The sequence below is a fragment of the Agelaius phoeniceus genome, chromosome 25 (assembly GCF_051311805.1).
Source record: "Agelaius phoeniceus isolate bAgePho1 chromosome 25, bAgePho1.hap1, whole genome shotgun sequence".
Classification (NCBI taxonomy): domain Eukaryota; kingdom Metazoa; phylum Chordata; class Aves; order Passeriformes; family Icteridae; genus Agelaius; species Agelaius phoeniceus.
This window is the reverse complement of record NC_135289.1, coordinates 4,632,302-4,653,165: the sequence shown is the minus strand read 5'-3', so window position 1 is coordinate 4,653,165 and position 20,864 is coordinate 4,632,302. Positions and strand designations below refer to the sequence as shown.

At 53.8% G+C, this 20,864-nt stretch overlaps 1 protein-coding gene across 2 annotated transcripts; it reads left to right on the top strand.

The window, feature by feature from the left end:
* Positions 1 to 414: 414 nt before the first annotated feature.
* PI16 (peptidase inhibitor 16) lies at positions 415 to 20,864 on the top strand. 2 transcript variants are annotated; one of them, XM_077190656.1, is made up of 7 exons: positions 415 to 855; positions 3,449 to 3,686; positions 14,753 to 14,971; positions 15,229 to 15,338; positions 16,535 to 16,623; positions 17,016 to 18,851; positions 19,199 to 20,864. In XM_077190656.1, exons 1-7 carry the CDS (start codon positions 668 to 670, stop codon positions 19,339 to 19,341), a joined length of 2,823 nt encoding a protein of 940 aa, XP_077046771.1. In that variant the 5' UTR covers positions 415 to 667; the 3' UTR covers positions 19,342 to 20,864. The 2 variants fall into 2 exon arrangements, with proteins under 2 accessions (XP_077046771.1, XP_077046772.1); XM_077190657.1 differs by lacking the exons at positions 415 to 855; positions 3,449 to 3,686 and adding an exon at positions 11,778 to 12,339.

Sequence of the window (20,864 nt, the reverse complement as noted above, 5' to 3'; positions counted from 1 at the left end):
TGAGACCCCCTTGATCCCTGTGGTGGGGTTGAAAGGGTGCAGCCCTTTTTCCTTGCTGGGTTCCCAAGGATGAGCAGGTGACACTACCAAACATAGGCAAGGATAATGGTGTGTTTGGGGTCATAATGGGTGTGGCTCCTGTCCCCATGCAGTGGCTGCTGCTCCCTGGGCTGGGGGACAGGCTGTTCCTTGAGTGAGCAGAAGGAAAGCTGCATTGCACATACCCTGTCAGAGGGTTTGGTTATTCCAGCCAGCCCTGAGGGCAGCCACAGACTCCCAGCTCTCCTTTTTGGGGCCATCTCAGCTCTGTACCCTGCTCTTCCTCTCCTGCTCCTCCCTCTCCTGATGGTTCAGGGCAGAGGCATCAAGCTCAGCTCGCCCCTGTTGCCTGCAGGCTGGGCAGCCCAGGGGCTGTTCCTCAGCTGCCAAATGCTGTCCCCCATCACAGAGGTGGGCTCTGCCTCTGTCTGGGGAGTTGCAGTGCTGCAGACTGCTCTCAATCCTGCTGCCTTTGTTTCTAACACATTTCTAACCCTGCATTCCAGGAACGGGGGAAGACCCGTGTGAGAACAGGGCTTTGTCAGTTGCTGTGGGATTGTTGTTACAGATTGTGGGTGGCACTGTGGTGGGTATTTGCTACAGGGCACCTGTGAGGAGGAGGAAGCTGATGAGGTTTTCTCTGGGCAGCTGGAAGCAGCCTCATGGTCAGAGGTCCTGGTTCTCCTGGGGAGCTTCAGCCATCCTGAGATTTGTTGGAGAGATAACACGGCCCTGCACAGGCTGGAAGTCCAGGAAGTTCCTGCAGATCATTGAGAATAACTTTGATACCAGTGGTGGAGGAGCCAAGGAGGAGAGGTGTGTTTCTGTTCTGTACTGCCAAACCAGGAGGGCCTGGTTGAAGATGGGGAGCTTGGGGAAAGCCTTGCCTGTAGTGACCCATGTTATGGTGAAGCTCAGGATCCTGTGTGGGGAGCAAAGCAGTAACAGGGCTAGAACCCTGATTTTCCAGAGGGTTTAATCAACCTTTCCAAAGACCTACTTAGAGGAATCCCAGGGAACAGGGCTCTAGAAGGGAAGGGGGCCTAAGAAAGCTGGTCAATATTCAAGCATCCAAACTCAAGACCAGTGTATCCCCATGACCCAGAAATCAAGCAAAGGGGGCAGGAGAACTGCATTGAAGAGCAGGGAGGTTCTAGCAATTCTCAAATGGAAGAAAGAAATTTATGGGATGTTGAAAAAGGGACAGGCACATGAGAGATCTATAGGAACATCTTTGGGGTATGCAGGGATGCAATGAGGGAGGCTGCAGTCCACTTGGAATTGAGTCTGGCAAGGGACATCAAGAACAACAAGAAGGGCTTGTCCAAGTGCATCAGCAGCAAAAGGAAGATTAGGGAAAATGTGGGGCTGCTGCTGAATCCAATGGGTGTCCTGGGCATGGAAGACTCAGAGAAGGTGAAATTACTCAACACCTTCTTTGCCTCAGTCTTTACTGCTGAGAGCAGCCCTCAGGAATCGCAGATGTTGGAAGTAAGAGATGAAGGATGGAGAAAGAAGAACTTCCCCTTGGTCACAGAAAGTTGAGAGAGAGGCAGACTTAACACCCATAAATCCATGGTGGGATGCACCCACAGGTGCTGAGGGAGCTGGCAGAGGTTGTTGTTCACCCACTCTTCATCATCTTCAAAAAACCCTGGAGAATGAGAGAGCAGCCCAATGATTGGAAAAAAGCCAGTGTTAAGTCCTGTCTTCAAAAAGGGCAAGAAGGATCTGGGAAACTCCCAGCCAGTCAGCCTCACCTTCATCCCCAGAAACATGATGGAACAGCTCATTGTGAAGATCATCACCAAACCCCTGAAAGTAAAGGAGGTTATTGGGAGTGGTCAGCATGGACTCACCCAGAGGAAATCCTGCTTGACCAATCTGATGCCCTCTATGATGGCATGGCAGGATGGGTTGATGAGAGGAGAGCAGTGGGTGGTGTCTGCCTTGACTTCAGCAGGATTTTGACATTGTGTCCTGTAACATCCCTATGGATAAGCTCAGGAGATGTGAATTGGATGAATGGACAGTGAGGTGGATCAAGAACTGTCTCAATGGCTGAGCTCAGAGGGTTGTGAGCAGAGCAGAATCCCTGGAGGTCTGTAGTCAGGGATCAGTACTGGGTCCAGTCTTATCTAACTTGTTTATCAACAGCCTGGGGGAAGGATGGAATGGACCCTGAGCAGGTTTGGGGATGGCACAGAACTGGGGCAGTGGCTGATCCACCTGAGGCTGGGCTGCCTTTCAGAGGGACCTGGACAGGCTGCAGAGTGGGATGGAGAGAAGCCTAACGAGGTTCAACAGGAGCAAGTGCAGGTCCTGCACCTGGGGAGGGATAACCCCAGGTACCAGCACAGGCTGGGGGTGACCTCCTGGAGAGCAGCTCTGCAGAGAAGGAGCAGGGGCTCCATGAGTTGGCCATGAGCCAGCAGTGTGCCCTGGGGCCCGGAGGGACAATGGGATCCTGGGAGGGGGCATTGGGCAGAGTGTGGGGAGCAGGTCAGGGAGGTGATCCTTACCCTCTGCTCTGCTCTGGGGAGGCCATATCTGTGTTCAGTTCTGGTCTCCAAGAAAGACAGGAGTTACTGGAGAGACTCCAATGGAGGCCATAAAGATTAAGGGACTGGAGCATCCCTCTGATGAGGAGAGGCTGCTGGACCTGGGCCTGGTTAGTCTGGAGAAGAGAAGACTGAGGGGGGATCTCATCAGTCCATATAAACATATCCAGGAGGTGTCAGAGGATGGTGTCAGACTCTTTAGTGATGCCCAGCAACAGGACAAGGAGCAATGGCCATAAACTCAAAATACAAGAAGTTCCACCTCAAGACAAAAAAAAAATTCATCCCATGGAGGGTGGCAGAGCACTGGAACAGGTGCCCAGGGAGTTATGGAGTCTCTCACTCTGGAGATATCCCAAACCCACCAGGATATGTTCCTGTATCACCTGTTCCAGGTGATCTTGCAGAAGGGTTGGACTGGATGTTTCCAGAGGGCCCTTCCAACCTGAGCTATTTTGTGATTTTGAGAAAAAGGACAGGAGGTAAACAAGGGGACCCATAATGGGGGTCTCAGGGGATGGCTGAGGTTTGGAGCAGCAGAGGGGTTGGACTGGATGATTTCCAGAGGGCCCTTCCAACCTCAGCTATTCTGTGATTTTGAGAAAAAGGACAGGAGGTAAACAAGGGGACCCATAATGGGGGTCTCAGGGGATGGCTGAGGTTTGGAGCAGCAGGGGTTTGGATGAACAATGCCAATCCAGGGACTGGGATTCAGGCATGGAGAGTGACCCTGCATGTTCATTGGCACCAGCCCAGTGCAGCCTCTCCATCAAGGCTGGTATGTGACACGGGTGTGTCCCACGTGGCTCCAAAACTCTAATAAATACATTTCCTCCCCAATCTTCAAGCTGTTGGGTGTTCCTGGCTCTTGGGAGGTGCTTTAAATCCGACTGCCAGAGCCGTGGGCTGCTGAGAGCAGAAGCTGCCTGCACGATGCTGAGCTCAGGTCTTCCTCCCGTTCTCCTGGTGCTCTCAGTGCTGGAGCTGAGCTGGTGCCTGAGTGATGAAGAAAAGAAGATCATCGTGGATGAGCACAATAAATATCGCTCCCAGGTCTCTCCTCCTGCCCAGGCTATGATGAAGATGGTAAGTGGCTTTTATTACAGAGGAATATTGGGGTGTTTGTGTGGTCCAAGGCTGGATCTTAATGCAAGGAGGGGTCAGGGAGTTCCTTAGGGGAGGCAGAGCAATTCTCATCTAGGGTTACAAATAGGTGTTAATGGAGGGGTTCCCAAAACTGCCTCTAAAGAGAAGAGTTTCCTTTACCTTTGGAGTTGTCTTTGATCATTTTCTGGAAGTTCCTAAGCGTGATGTGAGTCCCCAGATGCTCTTCCATGAGAATGATGCAGCTCTTGCTCACATGAGTGCCTGCTGGAGCTCCCTGTGATGGCAGGAAGGGCAGGTGAGACCCTGCCATGAGCAGGTGCCATGACCTGGAGACTTTGCCATGGTCATTGCCAAGAGTGGTGGGGGAATCCTGCTGTGTGGGACACCACACAGTGCTCTGTATTTGCATCAAATTCAAACATGTTGGTCAAGTCTGTCAGTTATTTGGGCCCATCATGCTCCTACTCCTCCCCATGCCTTGTGCAGGGCTGCCTTGGATGTGAGGGATCCCCCATTTTGCTTGAGGAAATCAAATCAGGTCCCACATCACATGTGGCTGCAGTGGGAGCAAAACCGAGCTCTAGATCTGGTGCTTTTTGTCTTGCTCAGACTCTTGATTTGATTGGAACTTGGCTATGAAGTTTTATCTTGCACCACATGTGATTTTTCCTTATTGTTTGCAAATCATGGGGAGGAGGACAACTGTTTATCCTGTAAAGTTGGAGCCCTTTACTTTTTGGGTCACAGTGTGTTTGGAGGAACACCTCCCTGCCTGGCCCAGAAGTTGCCCAGAATGAGTGAAGCCTTTGTGGGCTGGTAAATGGGAGTTTAACAACCAAACAAAGCCAAAAATTCAGGGAGAGGAGACCTAACCAGTGACTGCAGAATCAAAGGGGACAGAGCCAGAACCCTCAGCACTGTGATGGTTTCTCCACGCTGAGTTGAGAATGCTCCATGATGGTGTTAGATAAGCTCCAGGAGATGTTGTGAGAGTTGTGCTGGTGCCCTGACCTTCTCCTGTTTGAAGAGATGCAGAGAAGTGCATCTAGGCCCAGAATGGGGGCCCAGGCAGGTTAAACCAAGGCTTGTGCTGAGGCTGACCATGGAGCTCCCCTCTCCTGAGGACTGTGCTGGGCAGGGGTTTGAATTTTCCTCATGCATGGGGAAACTTTGGCCGGACAGAGCAGGGGTCCTTGGTGAGTGCCTTGTTCCTGTTGGAGAGCCCAGTGTCCCTCCCTGTGTGCTGACACCAAGCTCCTTTCAGACCTGGGACACCGACCTGGAGGTTGATGCTCAAAGGCACGCAGAGAAGTGCAAGTGGGGCCAGAACGGGGGCCCAGGCAGGTTAAACCTCTTTGCTATACCTTCAACCCTGGATGTAAAATTTGCCATTGAAGGATGGAACAGTGAGAGGAAATTCTTCAACCTGACGACATCCGAGTGTGTCCCCGGGCATTCGTGTGACAACTACGTCCAGGTACCAGCTGCTGGGGTGGAGGGACTGTTGGGACAGGAGCTGGAGCAATGCCCAGTTCCTCCCAAAATCTTTGCAAAAGGACAGGGAACCAGGTGGGATTCACAATGATAGATGCAGACCTGGGCATGGTGTCAGCCATGAGTGGCCTTTTGGAGAACTTTTTTGAGACAAACTCTGCAGCCCTTTTTTTTTTTTGGCTGCTCAGCAGTGCCAGCTCAGTGCCAACTTGTCTTGGGTAGAAGGATGAGATCTGAGTGTTTCTTCACAGCTTGGGTGGGAGCAAGGAGGAGAAGAGATGATGGTGGTAAGTGGGTGGATGGATGGATGGATGGATGGATGGATGGATGGATGGATGGATGGATGGATGGATGGTTCCAAGACCAAAGCAGAGGTGGTGATGTTCTGCCTGGGTAGACTATATGGTAGGAAAGCTGTGGCACTGGAATATATGGCCTTGGGAAGGTGGTTCAGACAGGGGTGAGGGGTAAGCATGAATGCCAAAGCAATGTGGGAATAGGGATCTGGGGCACATGCTGGGAGATGAGGAAGATATTGGAGCAGCCTTTAAGGCCAGAGGGGAGACTGCCTTCAGCCTGTCCCTTCACCTTCAACCCTGGTCTTTGCCTTAGGTGATCTGGGCAGCAACAACTCGTGTTGGCTGTGGGAGCAATTATTGTGAGAAGATCAATGGAATGGAAGGAGAGAACTTGCACCTGCTTGTCTGCAACTATTATCCCCCGTAAGTCCCAGGCCCCAATGTCCATCCCCTGCTCTGTTCTGAGGGGGATGAGGGATCTGCTCACCCCCCAGAGTTGTCTGCCCTGGCTTTAGCTGCCTTGGGGTCAGGCTGGTGAGCAAACAGCCCTGACAGGCCATGGCAGGAGACCAAGACCTGTTTTCTACATTAATCCCAAGTTTTGCCTTGGCTGGGATATCCCAGCTGAATCAGCCCCCTCTCTGGGATGGGTGTTTCCCCTTTCCTCATGTCTTCTTTATCTTTGCATTTTCTGCTTCCAGGAGTAAAATAAAGGAAAACAGGGCCTACCGGGAAGGACCCTCGTGTAAACTGTGTCCCAGGGGTACAGTCTGTGTGAACAACCTGTGTGGTGAGTGAGCAGAGCCACACGTGGCCCTGGGGGGGATGTTGGGACTGAGACCCCAGGCTGGTCTGAGCTCTGAACCCTCCCAGAGCTGTCAGGAAGCCCCTGAACTGCAGTTCCAGGGCTGGACCATGAGACAGGACAACTGCCTTAAGATAAGGAGGGGCTTGTACCCTGTTAGGCAGCATTATTTGCCCCTTGCATGGCAGGAGGTTGTGAGGGCCATGAGATGTCTCTAGGTTGGGAACCCCAGAGTGACCTGAGAGGGGTTGGCTGCTGTTTCAGCCCCTCCTTGGTTTCTGTTGGTCCTGCTCAGTGCATGGATCTGTGGAGGTGAGCCAGCCCTAACCCATGGCACTTTTCATCTCTGCATCTCTTTCCCCCACCCTAACAGCCCTGCCAAAACTCACAGCCACAGCCAAAACAGAGCCCACAGCATCAGAGGCCATCATAATTACAGCCAAGCCACCATCCAAAAACTCACTTCCAACCACAATCACAGCCAAGCCACCCCCCACAGCCACACTGCCAAACACAGCCAAGCCCAAACCCCCAAACTCTCACCCATCACAAGAGCCAAACCAAAACCTGCCACCACTGTCTCAACAACAACCCCAGCCAGACCAAAACCCACAACACCCAAACCCACCACAACTCTGGCTAAGCCAAAATCCACCCCAAGTGTGGCTAAGCCAGTATCTGCTGCTACAACACCAGCATGTGCCGTAATGGCAAAGACACGACTGAAAACTGCCACAACCACAAAGCCAGAGCACAAAGACCTGATGAGGCAACCAGGATCACTCTTTCCTTTGAGCCCAAGTTAGACCCATCTCCAGAGGTTGAGGCAGGCAATGGAGAGCTTCTTAGCTCCTTCACTAAAGAGGATCTTCTACTCTAACTTCATCTTCTCTTCTTTTCCTTCCATATCCGCCCTGCACACAGCAAAACCGGGGACAAACTCGGATCCGCCCAGAGGAGGAGCCCCCAGTACCTGCTTGGGCCTTTCTCTCTTCCTCCTCCCCAGTGCCATCCTGGTGGGCCTTCTGCTCTGAAGAGTCTTCCTCAGCTGTGCCTGCACCCCTCACCAAGGCTTTTGTCAGCGCTGGTTGTTCCACAGCCCTGGCAGGCTCAGGAGCTCCTTGGACAATTCCCACACTCCCTCCTTGCGCTGCCTTCTCTGCTGCAGCCCCAGAGAGCCAAGGGCAGCTGATGCTGGGGCAGCTTTGTCCCCTTCCTGAGGAGACCTGAGGGCACGAGGGTGTTTGCCATAATGCTGGTGACCTTGGATGCTTCTCCTTTTTCCTGGCTTCTGTTCCATTTCCAGGCTCTCCCACTCACCCACAAACCCATGTGGCCAGCAGGCCCTGCCACAGCCTGACCCTGGGGACAGCAGGGTGACTTGGGGACAGTGAGACATGGTGGTTGGCTTTGGTGTTTGTTTCCCACAGAAAGGCTTTTTTCCCTCCCAGTGTATTTCTTTCAGTTTTGGACATATTTTATCTCTTTCCTATCTTCTCCAAATAGAGTGGCTTTTTTGAGGATTTGTTTCCTCCTGGTTCTAGTGTAGCTCTGGCCAGTACTGCCCAGCTGTTCTCCCCTCACCTCTTCACACTCTGCAGCCCTTGCCTCCCCCCTCTCTCTTGCTCTCTGGCACATATCCCATTCCTCAGTCACTCCAATGCCACAGATTCATTTTACGCCTGTGCCTGCACCTGTGCACACACAGAAGAGAAACCTTCAGAGCTGAGAGAGGCCACCAGCTCCTTCATGTAGCTTTTCCCTGCATGGCTTCATTGCATAATTTCAGTGTATTTAAATTTAAATACAGACCCTGCTTGATGTGTAACTTGTGTGTGTGTGGTCAGGGAGAACAAATCCCCACGTGTGTTGGTACAATCTGAGCTCCAGAGGTACAAGTGATGCTGTTACAGGTCACTGGTGGCTCTGCTGCCCAGCAGCCCCAGCAGTGCAGCAGGAGCCCAGCTGGCTGCAGGCTGCCCTGAGCTCTGAGCCCAGCCCAGCCCAGCCCAGCCCAGCCCAGCTCAGCCCAGCCCAGCCCAGCCCAGCCTAACCCAGCCCAGCCCAGCCCAGCCCAGCCCAGCCCAGCCAGGAGGTGACCAGCAGATGGCACTGGGAGAGGCACCGCTGGGAACTGGGCACCTCAGCTCGCCCCCACACCCTGCCCGAGCTCTGAGCTTTCTTTCACTGCCAGCCTCAGGTGTAGTTAAGAATCAGATTCAAAATAACCTCGTGCCCAGGTGCCGTGGCTGCTTCTTATCTCCTGCTGCCGCTGTCCTGGGGGAGAAATCCCTGCCTGCCTTGTGGACAGGTGATAAAAACACGGCCCCAGAGGCGGCTCCTCAGCCCTGTGAGGGGAGAGGGCTCGGAGCTGGCACAGCATTTCAGGACCTCGTCTGCTTTTGCATCTGTGTGAAGGACAGTGTGGCATTTCCTAGAAGTTCCCTAGAAACTCTACCAAGAGCAGAAGAACATTTCTCCTCCCAGCAAGACCAGGGCACTCGGGCAAGCCCTGATTTTTTGCAGGGCTGGATCCCCACGCTGCTGAGAGCCATCGAGGCAGAACGCTGCTGCTGATTATCAGCCACCAACAGAATTCCAGGACTGCAGTGTTTTATCACTGGTGTGGGGCTGTGAAAACCCTTGAGTTTTGTTTTCCTGGAGGTTTTGACTTGTGGGGACAGGCTGTTGTGCAAGGACCTATTTATAGAGATCCTTGCAGCAGCAAACTCCAACCCAGAAGGAAATCCGCTTTCCTCTTGCCCTGCTCCCCGGGACAGCAGGGCTGAGCCTGCCCACACAGGCATCTGGGGGCTTGGCTTCATGCTGAATTTGGGGGTTCAGGCAAGGGCAGGGTTTGGTGTGGTACACAGGGGAGTGCACAGAAGCATGCAAGGGAGACTTTTTCAGCATTTCCACTCCATTTCTGGGCTTGGCATAAAGGGGACTCTGGCACTGAGGTGACCCTGGCAGAGATATTCTGCCAGCTTCTTACATCCTTATGGCCATTTTTTCTGGGAGGAGGAGAAGGCATTACCCATCAGCTGTGCTGCCTGGGGTGAAATGGTGGCATTTGTGGTGTTTGTGAGGCCTGGCTTCTTTATCAACCTCACCTGCTGGGTTCCCTCTATCCCAGGGCCTGTTTCCAGTCCATTGCAACCATCTGCAAAACTAAAACAGGAGGGCACTTCTCCTGGGAGTAAGGAATCTATTTTTCCCAATCTGCCAATCTCCAGTGTGCAGCACAGCTTCCAGAGTAGCTCCTGTCTTCAGCTGCCAGAGGGGAGTGGTGCTCACACCTTCTGCATTGCCAGGGTGGCAAATCCACAGTGGCAAAACTGGGATGACCAAGGGTAGGTTTTGATACCTTGGCCAAAGAGCTGCAAGTGAGCCCTGGTCATTTTCCTCATCCTGAGCTCCAGTTTCACAGATCCTTGGAAAGGCTGCAGGAGGCTGGGACCTCCCTAGAGAGTCTGGTGTTCCTGGTGACCTGCTGAGCTGGAATTGGGTGGGAATGGGGCTGTTCCTGCAGCTGTTGAGGCATTGTGGTGACAGACACAATCAGATGAGTCACAGATGGGGTGGCTTTCCTCACCTCAGCTCTCCTTGGCACTCACTATACTGGTTTGGACAGTACCCCACCGTCACCCTGCCCAGCTCAGAGGAATTCCCCATCAACATTTGTGTCCCAGCATTTTTAAATAATAGAATGGATGAATGGTGTGGAAGATGATAAACTCCTCCAGAGCTCATAAACCCAGATGAGTAGGGAGAAAAGAGAGATCCTGTTACTCCCACAGCAGAGCAGGAGCCTGTTAGACACTGTCCAGCCCCCTGGAGACCCTCGAGATGTGAGTCAGTAGAAACTCAGGCTTGGTCACTTCTGTGCTGCAGAGTGGGGCCTCTCTGGAGGCACCAGGCTGGAGCAGAGCCTGTCAGGTGTGGGTGTGTGGCTCCTGTCCCTGTCCCCATGCAGTGGCTGCTGCTCCCTGGGGTGGGAGATGGGCTGTTCCTTGAGTGAGCAGAAGGAAAGCTGCATTCCACACACACTTACCTAATGCCGGCTGGACACGAGTCTCAGCTCCAGGGTGGGGCTTGGACCTTGCACTGCTAATCCTGATGCTTCTGACACTGGCTCCAGAAGAAGCTGTCACAGCAGGTTGGGAGTTGAGAAATGGCCCTGCACCCCTTTGGCAGCCGCCCTGCACTAGCCAAAGGCATCAGCTCTTACTCACGTTTCCCCGTGAGCCACATGCCCTGGTGATGACTCCTCCAGGGCTGTTTGCTCTTCCCCACAAGCTCTGTGAATCCCAATTTCCTTCATCCTTGTGGCCATGTTATCTCCTGCAGGGCTCAGCCAGGCTGCTGTAGTGCCAGGGCCTATGGGGAGCCTGGCCCTGCATCTCCACATCACCTTTGGAGAGATCAGAACCTGCACTGGTCCAGTGGAAGGTGTCCTGCTCATGGCAGAGGGGTTGGAAAGAGATGAGCTCTCAGGTTCTTCCCAACCCAAACCATTCCATGGCTCTGTGATTCTCAGCACTGCCTTGTTCCTTGTAAGCCAGGCCATGGTGAGCTGGCCAGCAGGAGCTGGAGCCCTTGTTGATGTTTTCTAGATGTTTTTCCAGGTCTCCAGAGATCCAACAGCAAATGTGTGGAGGTTGTCTCCATCAAGAGACAGATTTGCCTTAGCAATACATGGGAATCTCTGGTTTGACCATCGGGGTTGAAGACCTGGTGAGATCTTGGCCTCAGACCCCACTTGCAGGAATTGTTGGACAATTGAGGCCATGGCTGACTGCAGAGCTAGTGAAGGACAAAGTAATCCACAGAGCTCAGAGACCTGGGGGGCAGCAGCAGAGCTGTTGTGGTGAGAGAGGTGACCCGTGTGGCCCCAAACCGGAGGAAAACCGACAGAGCCTTGCCTGGGGACTGGGGAGGGGAGGCAGAGCCGGCGGCTGTGATGAACTTGGCTCGGCTCTCAGAGCTGCCCACCCGCTGATCCTCTGCGATCCCAGCGGAGCTCCTGGAGCCGGGCCGGGCGCTTGCACAATCGCAGATGGGAACCGAGGCTGGAGCAGCCCGGGGGGCTCGGCCAGACCCGCTCCGGCCGCGGGGCTGCGGGACACGGGTGCGGAGCCCCCAGGTGTCTGCGGAGGGAGCACAGCCCGGCCCCGCAGAGCCACGCTCTGGTTATTCCAGCCGGCCACAGCCTCCTGTTTGGGGCCATCTCAGCTCTGTACCCCGCTCTTCCTCTCCTGCTCCCCCTCTCCTGATGGTTCAGGGCAGAGGCATCAAGCTCAGCTCGCCCCTGTTGCCAGCAGGCTGGGCAGCCCAGGGGCTGTTCCTCAGCTGCCAAATGCTGTCCCCCATCACAGAGGTGGGCTCTGCCTCTGTCTGGGGAGTTGCAGTGCTGCAGAATGCTCTCAGCAATTGCATCCTGCTGCCTTTGTTTCTAACGCAGCTGCATTCCAGGCACGGGGGAAGACCAGTGTGAAAACAGGGCTTTGTCAGTTGCTGTGGGATTGTTGTTACAGATTAGGAGAAATGGAACAGGAGGTGGAGGAGAGGACCCGTAACTGAGGGCTCAAGGGATGGCTGAGGTTTGGAGCAGCAGAAGCTTGGATGAACAATGCCAATCCAGGGATTGGGATTTAGGAACAGGGTCTGTCCCAGGGAGAGGACCCTGCGTGGTCGTTGGCACTGCTGCCTCTCCATCAAGGCTGATATGTGAGATGGGTGTGTTCTGCATGGCTCCAAAACTCTAATAAATACATTTCCTCCCCAGTCTTCAAGCTGTTGGGTGTTCCTGGCTTTTGGGAGGTGCTTTAAATCCGACTGCCAGAGCCGTGGGCTGCTGAGAGCAGAAGCTGCCTGCACGATGCTGAGCTCAGGTCTTCCTCCCGTTCTCCTGGTGCTCTCAGTGCTGGAGCTGAGCTGGTGCCTGAGTGATGAAGAAAAGAAGATCATCTTGGATGAGCACAATAAATATCGCTCCCAGGTCTCTCCTCCTGCCCAGGCTATGATGAAGATGGTAAGTGGCTTTTATTACAGAGGAATATTGGGGTGTTTGTGTGGTCCAAAGCTCGATCTTAATGCAAGGAGGGGTCAGGGAGTTCCTTAGGGGAGGCAGAGCAATTCTCATCTAGGGTTACAAGTAGGTGTTAATGGAGGGGTTCCCAAAACTGCCTCTAAAGAGAAGAGTTTCCTTTACCTTTGGAGTTGTCTTTGATAATTTTCTGGAAGTTCCTAAGCATGATGTGAGTCCCCAGATGCTCTTCCATGAGAATGATGCAGCTCTCGCTCACATGAGTGCCTGCTGGAGCTCCCTGTGATGGCAGGAAGGGCAGGTGAGACCCTGCCATGAGCAGGTGCCATGACCTGGAGACTTTGCCATGGTTTCCCAAGAGGTGAAAAGAGGGAATCCTGCTGTGTGGGACACCACACAATGCTGGGTATTTGCCTTTGCAGGTGAAGATACTTTTATCTATTGGAGGGAATGTCAGCTTATCAGTAAAGGTCTTTCAGTTATTTGGGCTCATCACACTCCTAATCCTCACCATGACTTGGTGTCTTAGAGATGCAGGATCCCCTATTTTGCTTGGAGAAATCAAGTCAGGTCATCAGTGGGAGCTGTAGTAGGACCAAAAACAAGCTTGGTGCTGGTGCTGCTTTTTGTCTTGCTCAGACTCTTGATTTGATTAGAACTTGGCTATGAAGTTTTATCTTGCACCACATGCGATTTTTCCTCACTGTTTGCAAATCACACAGAGAAGGACAATTGTTTATCATGCAGAGTTGGAGCCCTTTACTCTTTGGGTCACACTGTGCTTGCAGGACACCTCCCTGCCTGGCCCAGAAGTTGCCCAAAATGAGTAAAACCTTTGTGGGCAGGTAAATGGGAGCTTAACAATTAGAAGAAGCAAAAAGTTAAACTCAGGGAGAGAAGGCCGGACCAGTGACTGCAGAATCAAAGAGGACAGATCCAGAATCCTCAGCACCATGATCCCATGGGACCCACCAGGCACAGCAAACTCAGAGTATCGGGGCTTTGGAGCCAAAGTCTTAGAGAAAGCCTGAGGGAAATGATCTCTCAGGGTCCTTGAGTCAATTCCTGTCCTGTGGGGCTGCTCCTGGCTGAATCCTTGCTTGCAGCCCCTGTGCTTTGAGATGCTCCCTCTGCAGCTTCTGCTCCTGCTTCAACACACAGGACCTGCTCTTGGTCTGGGGCCAAAGGCTTTTTCATTTTGAAGTCCAGCAAATGTTTAGCTCACAGCAGCCCTGACGATTCCTCAGCAGAGGTTTTCCATGAGAACACCGTCCTCACCTCCCTCCTGGGACCTTTGCTTGGGCTGAGTTTGCTCTGGATTCACCTGCTGCCGTGGCACTGTGCCTGGCTGAGGTCACTCTGTGCTTCCTTTTGGGACATGGGGCTGCTTGCTTTGGAAATATTCAGTTGAAGGGGGGGGGAATCTGTAGCCTAAAGCCCCTTTGCTAATGAGGCAAATCTGCAGGTGTGAGTCCCCCGTTTATGGAGCCCAGCTCTGTGCCAGAGGGAGAGGGGTGTGTGCTCCCCAGATTGGGTCTCCAGCCATCTCTGGCAGCGTGGCTTGGGGCCATGCTGGGAGCTGAACCAACACTCTGTGTCCCATCCAGGTGTTTCCTCCCCCCAGTGCCTTCATGCCTGTCCTCATCCCCTCAACACCCCAATGGTGCCGTGTCCTCCTGTCTGGCACCTTTTGGATCCAGCCCTGGCTCTGTCCAGGAAGGTTCCCCTCAGGACCCTGTTTGCAGGGCCAAGCTGCTCTCTCCATCAAGGATGGTCCAAACAGCTGCAGTGCAGGATTCCCCATATGCATGCCTGTGAGAAAAGCTCTTCCTCCACCTCCTCCTCCTCCTCCTGTTCTCCTCCTGCACATCCCTGTGGCCAGGGGCTCAGCTGGTGGCGGGGCTCCTGGCTGGCAGCCACATCTCAGTTCCAGGCAAACAGATGATGCTTCCAGGAGCCTGTGCTCCCAGGCTTTGTTCAGCTGCCAGGAGAGATGTGTCCCATTCCCCTCCCATCCCCACCCTGGGTGAGGAGGGATGGCCCCAGACCCTTCTGGTGTGACCCACAGTGGGTTTCCTTCTTTCTTCCATGACTTCATGGTTTCTGCACGCTGAGTTGAGGATGCTCCATCGTGGTGTTAGATGAGCTCCAGGAGATGTGGAGAGAGTTGTGCTGGTGCCCTGACCTTCTCCTGTTTGACCTATAAACCAAGGTTTAGTTTGTGCTGAGGCTGACCATGGAGCTCCCCTCTCCTGAGGACTGTGCTGGGCAGGGGTTTGAATTTTCCTCATGAATGGGGAAACTTTGGCCAGACAGGGCAGGGGTCCTTGGTGAGTGCCTTGTTCCTGTTGGAGAGCGCAGTGTCCCTCCCTGTGTGCTGACACCGAGCTCCTTTCAGACCTGGGACAAGGAGCTGGAGGCCCTTGCTCAATCCTATGCAGAGAAGTGCATCTGGGACCACAACAAGGAGAGAGGCCGACGGGGAGAAAACCTCTTTGCAATGGCCCCAACCCTTGAACTGGAATTTGCCGTGGAAGACTGGAACGGGGAGGAGAAATTCTACAACTTTACAACATCCACGTGTGTCCCCGGGCAGATGTGTGGCCACTACACCCAGGTACAGCTGCTGGGGTGGAGGGGTGGCTGCTCAGCAGAGCTGGGTGCCAGATTTTCTCAGAGAGATGAAGTCTGAGTGTTTCTTCACAGCCTGGGTAGGAGCAGAGATGGTGGTGGATCCTGAATGCCAAAGCAATGTGGGGATACAGGATCTGGGACACACTCTGTGGGATGAGGAGGTCTTTGGAGCAGCCTTTAAGGCCAGGGGACAGTTGCCTTCACCCGATCCCCTCACCTCCACCCTGGTCTTTGCCTTAGGTGGTCTGGTCAAACACGCATCAGATCGGCTGCGGGGCACATTTCTGTGAGAAGATTGATGGAATTGAAACAGAGAACATGCACCTGCTGGTCTGCAACTATTATCCCCCGTAAGTCCCAGCCCCTGCATGGTTGGTGCATCTCAGTGGGGTTTCTGTGCTGGAAATGCCCTCATGTCACAGCAGGGTTTGTCCTTGGTCAGAAATAGAAGTTCCAAATAATGCTGCTGTTATCTTGGGTTGGTCCCAGACTAAGGAAGGGCTGTCTGGAAATCCTGGCCCATGATTGTGACTGCTGAGTGCTGGTTCAGCTCCTGGAACACACCCAGGGAGGGACCTTCTTCCCCAAGAGCTGCCCAAGGCTGAGGTGGCAGTAGCTGAGGGTACAAACTCTCCCCTGCCCCGGGCCTTGTTCTTCCCTGGGGTGGAGAGGCCCTTTTGCAGCAGCAGGAAGGGTTGGACGTGGGAGGAGAGCTGGGTACCGCCTTCCCAGCCCTTGGACCAGCCTTGGCACCACTGGCTTGGAGCTGCCGAGAGCACCAAGACTGGCTGGTGGCTGCAGAGCTTCCTGGGGTCTGGAGTAGAAGTGAGACAGAATTCCCTGGCCCGATGTCCATCCCCTGCTCTGTTCTGAGGGGGATGAGGGATCTGCTCACCCCCCAGAGTTGTCTGCCCTGGCTTTAGCTGCCTTGGGGTCAGGCTGGTGAGTAAACAGCCCTGACAGGCCGTGGCAGGAGACCAAGACCTGTTTTCTACATTAATCCCAAGTTTTGCCTTGGCTAAGATATCCCAGCTGAATCAGCCCCTCTCTGGGATGGGTGTTTCCCCTTTCCTCATGTCTTCTTTTGTTGCAGTGTGATGCAGTGGCTGTCTCAGTCATCCCGGTTCTTTTCCCAGGTGTGCCAACAACCTCTCCCTTCCCCTCCCTTGCCCCTTGCTGAGTGCTGTCTGTCAATCCTGGCATTCCAACAGAACAAGAAAACCCCGTGGTTGCTGTGTCTTTTAATCCCAGGGAGAGGGGGAGGGAAGGGGTAGGGAGCCACCAACCAGGTAAGGGAGGGGAAGTCTCAGGGGACAAATGACACCTGGATGGCCCAATGTCCCCAGGGCTGAGAGGCAGCTTTTGAACTTCGCCAATCACACACCCCGCCCTTGCTGGAATGCCAAGATTGACAGACAGCACTCAGCAGGGGCAAGGGAGGGGAAGGGAGAGGGCATTGGCACACCTGGGGAAAGAACCGGGATGACTGAAACAGGCTATTACATCACACCACAACATTCTTTGTCTTGGCATTTTCTGCTTCCAGGGGTAACATGAAAGGCAAGAAGCCCTACGTGGAAGGACCCTCATGTGAAATGTGCCCCACGGACACAGTCTGTGTGAACAACCTGTGTGGTGAGTGAGCAGAGCCACACATGGCCCTGGGGGGGATGTTGGGACTGAGACCCCAGGCTGGTCTGAGCTCTGAACCCTCCCAGAGCTGTCAGGAAGCCCCTGAACTGCAGTTCCAGGGCTGGACCATGAGACAGGACAACTGCCTTAAGATAAGGAGGGGCTTGTACCCTGTTAGGCAGCATTATTTGCCCCTTGCATGGCAGGAGGTTGTGAGGGCCATGAGATGTCTCCAGGTTGGGAACCCCAGAGTGGGGGATAGCCCAGAGTGACCTGAGAGGGGTTGGCTGCTGTTTCAGCCCCTTGTTGGTTTCTGCTGGTCCTGCTCAGTGCAGGGGATCCATTGAGGTGAGCTGAGCCAGCCCTAACCCATGGCACTTTTCATCTCTCACCAGAACTCGTTGTAGGAGAGACCACTCCGGCCTCTGTGACAACAAAGGCAAGGCCATCCACCCCAGCCACAGCCAAACCAGAACCCACAGCCAAACCTGAACCCTCAGCCACAGCCAAACCAGAGCCCACAGCCAAACCAGAACCCACAGCCAAACCTGAACCCTCAGCCACAGCCAAACCAGAGCCCACAGCCAAACCAGAGCCCACAGCCAAACCAGAACCCACAGCCAAACCTGAACCCTCAGCCACAGCCAAACCAGAACCCACAGCCAAACCAGAACCCACAGCCAAACCTGAGCCCACAGCCAAACCTGAGCCCACAGCCAAATCTGAACCCTCAGCCACAGCCAAACCAGAACCCACAGCCAAACCAGAACCCTCAGCCAAATCTGAACCCACAGCCAAACCTGAGCCCACAGCCAAACCTGAGCCCACAGCCAAACCTGAACCCACAGCACCAGTTCACACCACAGCTGAACCTGAACCCTCACCAGTGTCCACCACAGGCAAATCTGAACCCACAAAACCAGTGTCTACCACAGCCAAGCCAAAACCCACAGCCACACTCCCAACCACAGCCAAGCCCAAACCCCCAGCACAGGCACCCTTCAGCACAGCCAAGCCAAAACCTGCCAGCACAGTCCCAACAGCAACCCCAGCCAGGCCAAAACCCACAACAGCAGCAGCCAGCACAGCCATGGCCAAGCCAAAACCCACCGTGCCAGCAGCCACCAGCACTGCAGCCAAGCCAAAGCCCACCACAACTGTGGCCAAGCCAACACCCAGCACACCAAAACCCAGCCTAACAACCACTGCCACTAAGCCAACACCCACCACATCCACCAAGACAACATCCACCCCCCTAAAAGCCACCACAACAAACAGCACCACCAAACCAACACCCACCACCAAACCAACACCCACCACAACCACCACCACCAAACCAACACCCACCACAACTACCACCACCACCAAACCAACACCCACCACACCAAACACCACAACCACCACCAAACCAACACCCACCACACCAAAATCCACCACGACCACCAAACCAACACCCACCACACCAAACACCACAACCACCACCAAACCAACACCCACCACAACCACCACTACCACCAAACCAACACCCACCACACCAAAATCCACCACCACCACCACCAAACCAACACCCACCACAACAACCACCACCAAACCAACACCCACCACACCAAACACCACCACCACCAAACCAACACCCACCACACCAAAATCCACCCCAACTGCAGCTAAGCCAAAACTTCCTGCAGCCACAGCCAAACCAACACCCACCACCCCAACATCCACCACCACTACAGCCAAGCCAGCACCTGCTGCTACAACACCAGCACCTGCCACAACAGCAAAGACACAACTGAAAACTGCCACAACCACAAAGCCAGAACCAGAAAGGCCTGATCCTACTGAGGCAACCAAGATCACTCTTTCCTTTGAGCCCACCTTAGACCCAGATTATAAAGTATCACCAGAGGCAGACACTGGAGAGCCTCTTAGCTCCTTCACTACAGAGGATCCAGCCTTATTAGAAAGCATGGGCACCGCCTTCAGCCCCAGATCAGTCCCAGAAATACAGAAAGGTGTCAAAGAGCATGAGAAAGAGAAATCAGCCTTTCCCAGTCCATCTCCATCCCTCAGCCAAGCTGTTCCAGAGATGAAGCTAGGTTTCAATAGAGCTGAGCTCATAACCCCCTCCAAGTCCGTGGTCCTCAGCCCTGAAGAGCCCACGTTCTTGCGCTTAACATCATCCTCCAAAGACAAAAAAGGGCCGAGCCCCCATTTCCAGACCTCCCTCTCAGGTAAGGCGACCGTGGAGTTTGTCCTGGCATGGACACTCGGACATTCAGGGATCCCCAAGCAGCATGGAGAGGGCTTGGGAGGAGCAGTGTCAGACTGGTCCTTTGGATCCTCCTCTTGTATGTGGCACCAAGCCTTTCCCTCACTCTCTGCTCTAACCCTGAGGGGCTGTTGGATGTCTCGTCCCTGCAGCATGGTCCCGTTCACAGCCTGCTCCCACTAACGCACAGCTTCCCTGGACCAGAGCTCTGCTGCCTCACGGAGCACGTCATGGCACACCTGCATGAGTGGGAGCTTCTCTTCTGCCAGATCTTCCCCTCTAACTCCACGTTCTCCTCTCTTCTTCCAGCAGGTGCCGTGGACACCGAAGAACTGGAGACAAACTCGGACCAGTCAAGTGTGGATCCGCCCAAAGGAGGAGCCCCCAGTACCTGCTTGGGCCTTTCTCTCTTCCTCCTCCCCAGTGCCATCCTGGTGGGCCTTCTGCTCTGAAGGGTCTTCCTCAGCTGTCCCTGCACCCCTCACCAAGGCTTTTGTCAGCGCTGGTTGTTCCACAGCCCTGGCAGGCTCAGGAGCTCCTTGGACAATTCCCAGGCTCCCTCCTTGCGCTGCCTTCTCTGCTGCAGCCCCAGAGAGCCAAGGGCAGCTGATGCTGGGGCAGCTTTGTCCCCTTCCTGAGGAGACCTGAGGGCACGAGGGTGTTTGCCATAATGCTGGTGACCTTGGATGCTTCTCCTTTTTCCTGGCTTCTGTTCCATTTCCAGGCTGGAAGTGTTGAGCTCTCCCACCCATCTGCCCATGTGGCTGGCAGGCCCTGCCACAGCCTGACCCCAGGGACAGCAGGGTGACTTGGGGACAGTGAGACATGGTGGTTGGCTTTGGTGTTTGTAGATGAGACACAGTGGTTGGCTTTGGTGGTTTTTTCCTGCAGAAATGCTCTTTTCCTTCCCAATGTGTCTGTCTCAATTTTGGACAAGTTTTACCTCTTTCCCTTCTTGTCCAAACAGAGTGGCTGTTTTGAGGATTTCTGTTTCCTCCTGGTTCTGGTGGAGCTCTGGCCAGTACTGCCCAGCTGTTCTCCCCTCTCCTCCTCACTCTCTGCAGCCTCCTCCCAAGCCCCAGATTCATTTTACGCCTGTGCCTGCACCTTTGTGCACACACAGAAGAGAAACCTTCAGAGCTGAGAGAGGCCACCAGCTCCTTCATGTAGCTTTTCCCTGCATGGCTTCATTCTTTGCATAATTTCAGTGTATTTGAATTTAGATACAGATTCCTCTTGACGTGTAACTTGTGTGTGTGGGGTCAAGGAGAACAAGTCCCCACTTGTGGTGGTACAATCTGAGCTCCAGAGGTACAAGTGACATTGTTAGAGGTTATTGGTGGCTCCTGGGCCTGTTGCAGGACCACTGGCATTGTCTGGGCCACTGTGTTTTGTTACCCCAAATCTCTCCTCCCTTCACCTGAGGATTCCCAGTCAGGTGTGTCAAATATGTGCCAAGCTTTGCAGACAGATGGAAGGAAGATAATGGGGAGATGCAGCCCCTTCTCTGTCATTGCAAACTTTCATTTCTTACAGATGAGGTGGAGGATGACCTGAAGGCCATTATCCAGATCCTCCACTGCTGCTCTGTCCTGTGCATCCCCAGAGCATGCACTGAATAAATCCTGTTGTGAAAGTCTGTTCACTCTCTCTCTGGGGGATCTGGACACCTGGGAGCTGCTTACTATTAAAAATGCTCTTAATTATGTGCTTACATAGAACTGCTAAAAGACAACATGACTTCTGTGGGTCCTGAAGGGGTTTTTTGGCTTTCCAAAAGCATCCATGTGCTGCCTTTTGTAAGGGTGTAACTTAATGTTTTTAAACCTTTGTAAAAGCAGCAGGAGGCCATGGGGATTGAGGATGACGTAGGGAATTTTTCTTGAGCATCCAGCTGAGTGTAAAGTAAAAATGTGTCCCCACCAGGAATTCTTGGGCAAGGCAAGCAAGAGAAAAAGACCTCAGAGCAAAACAA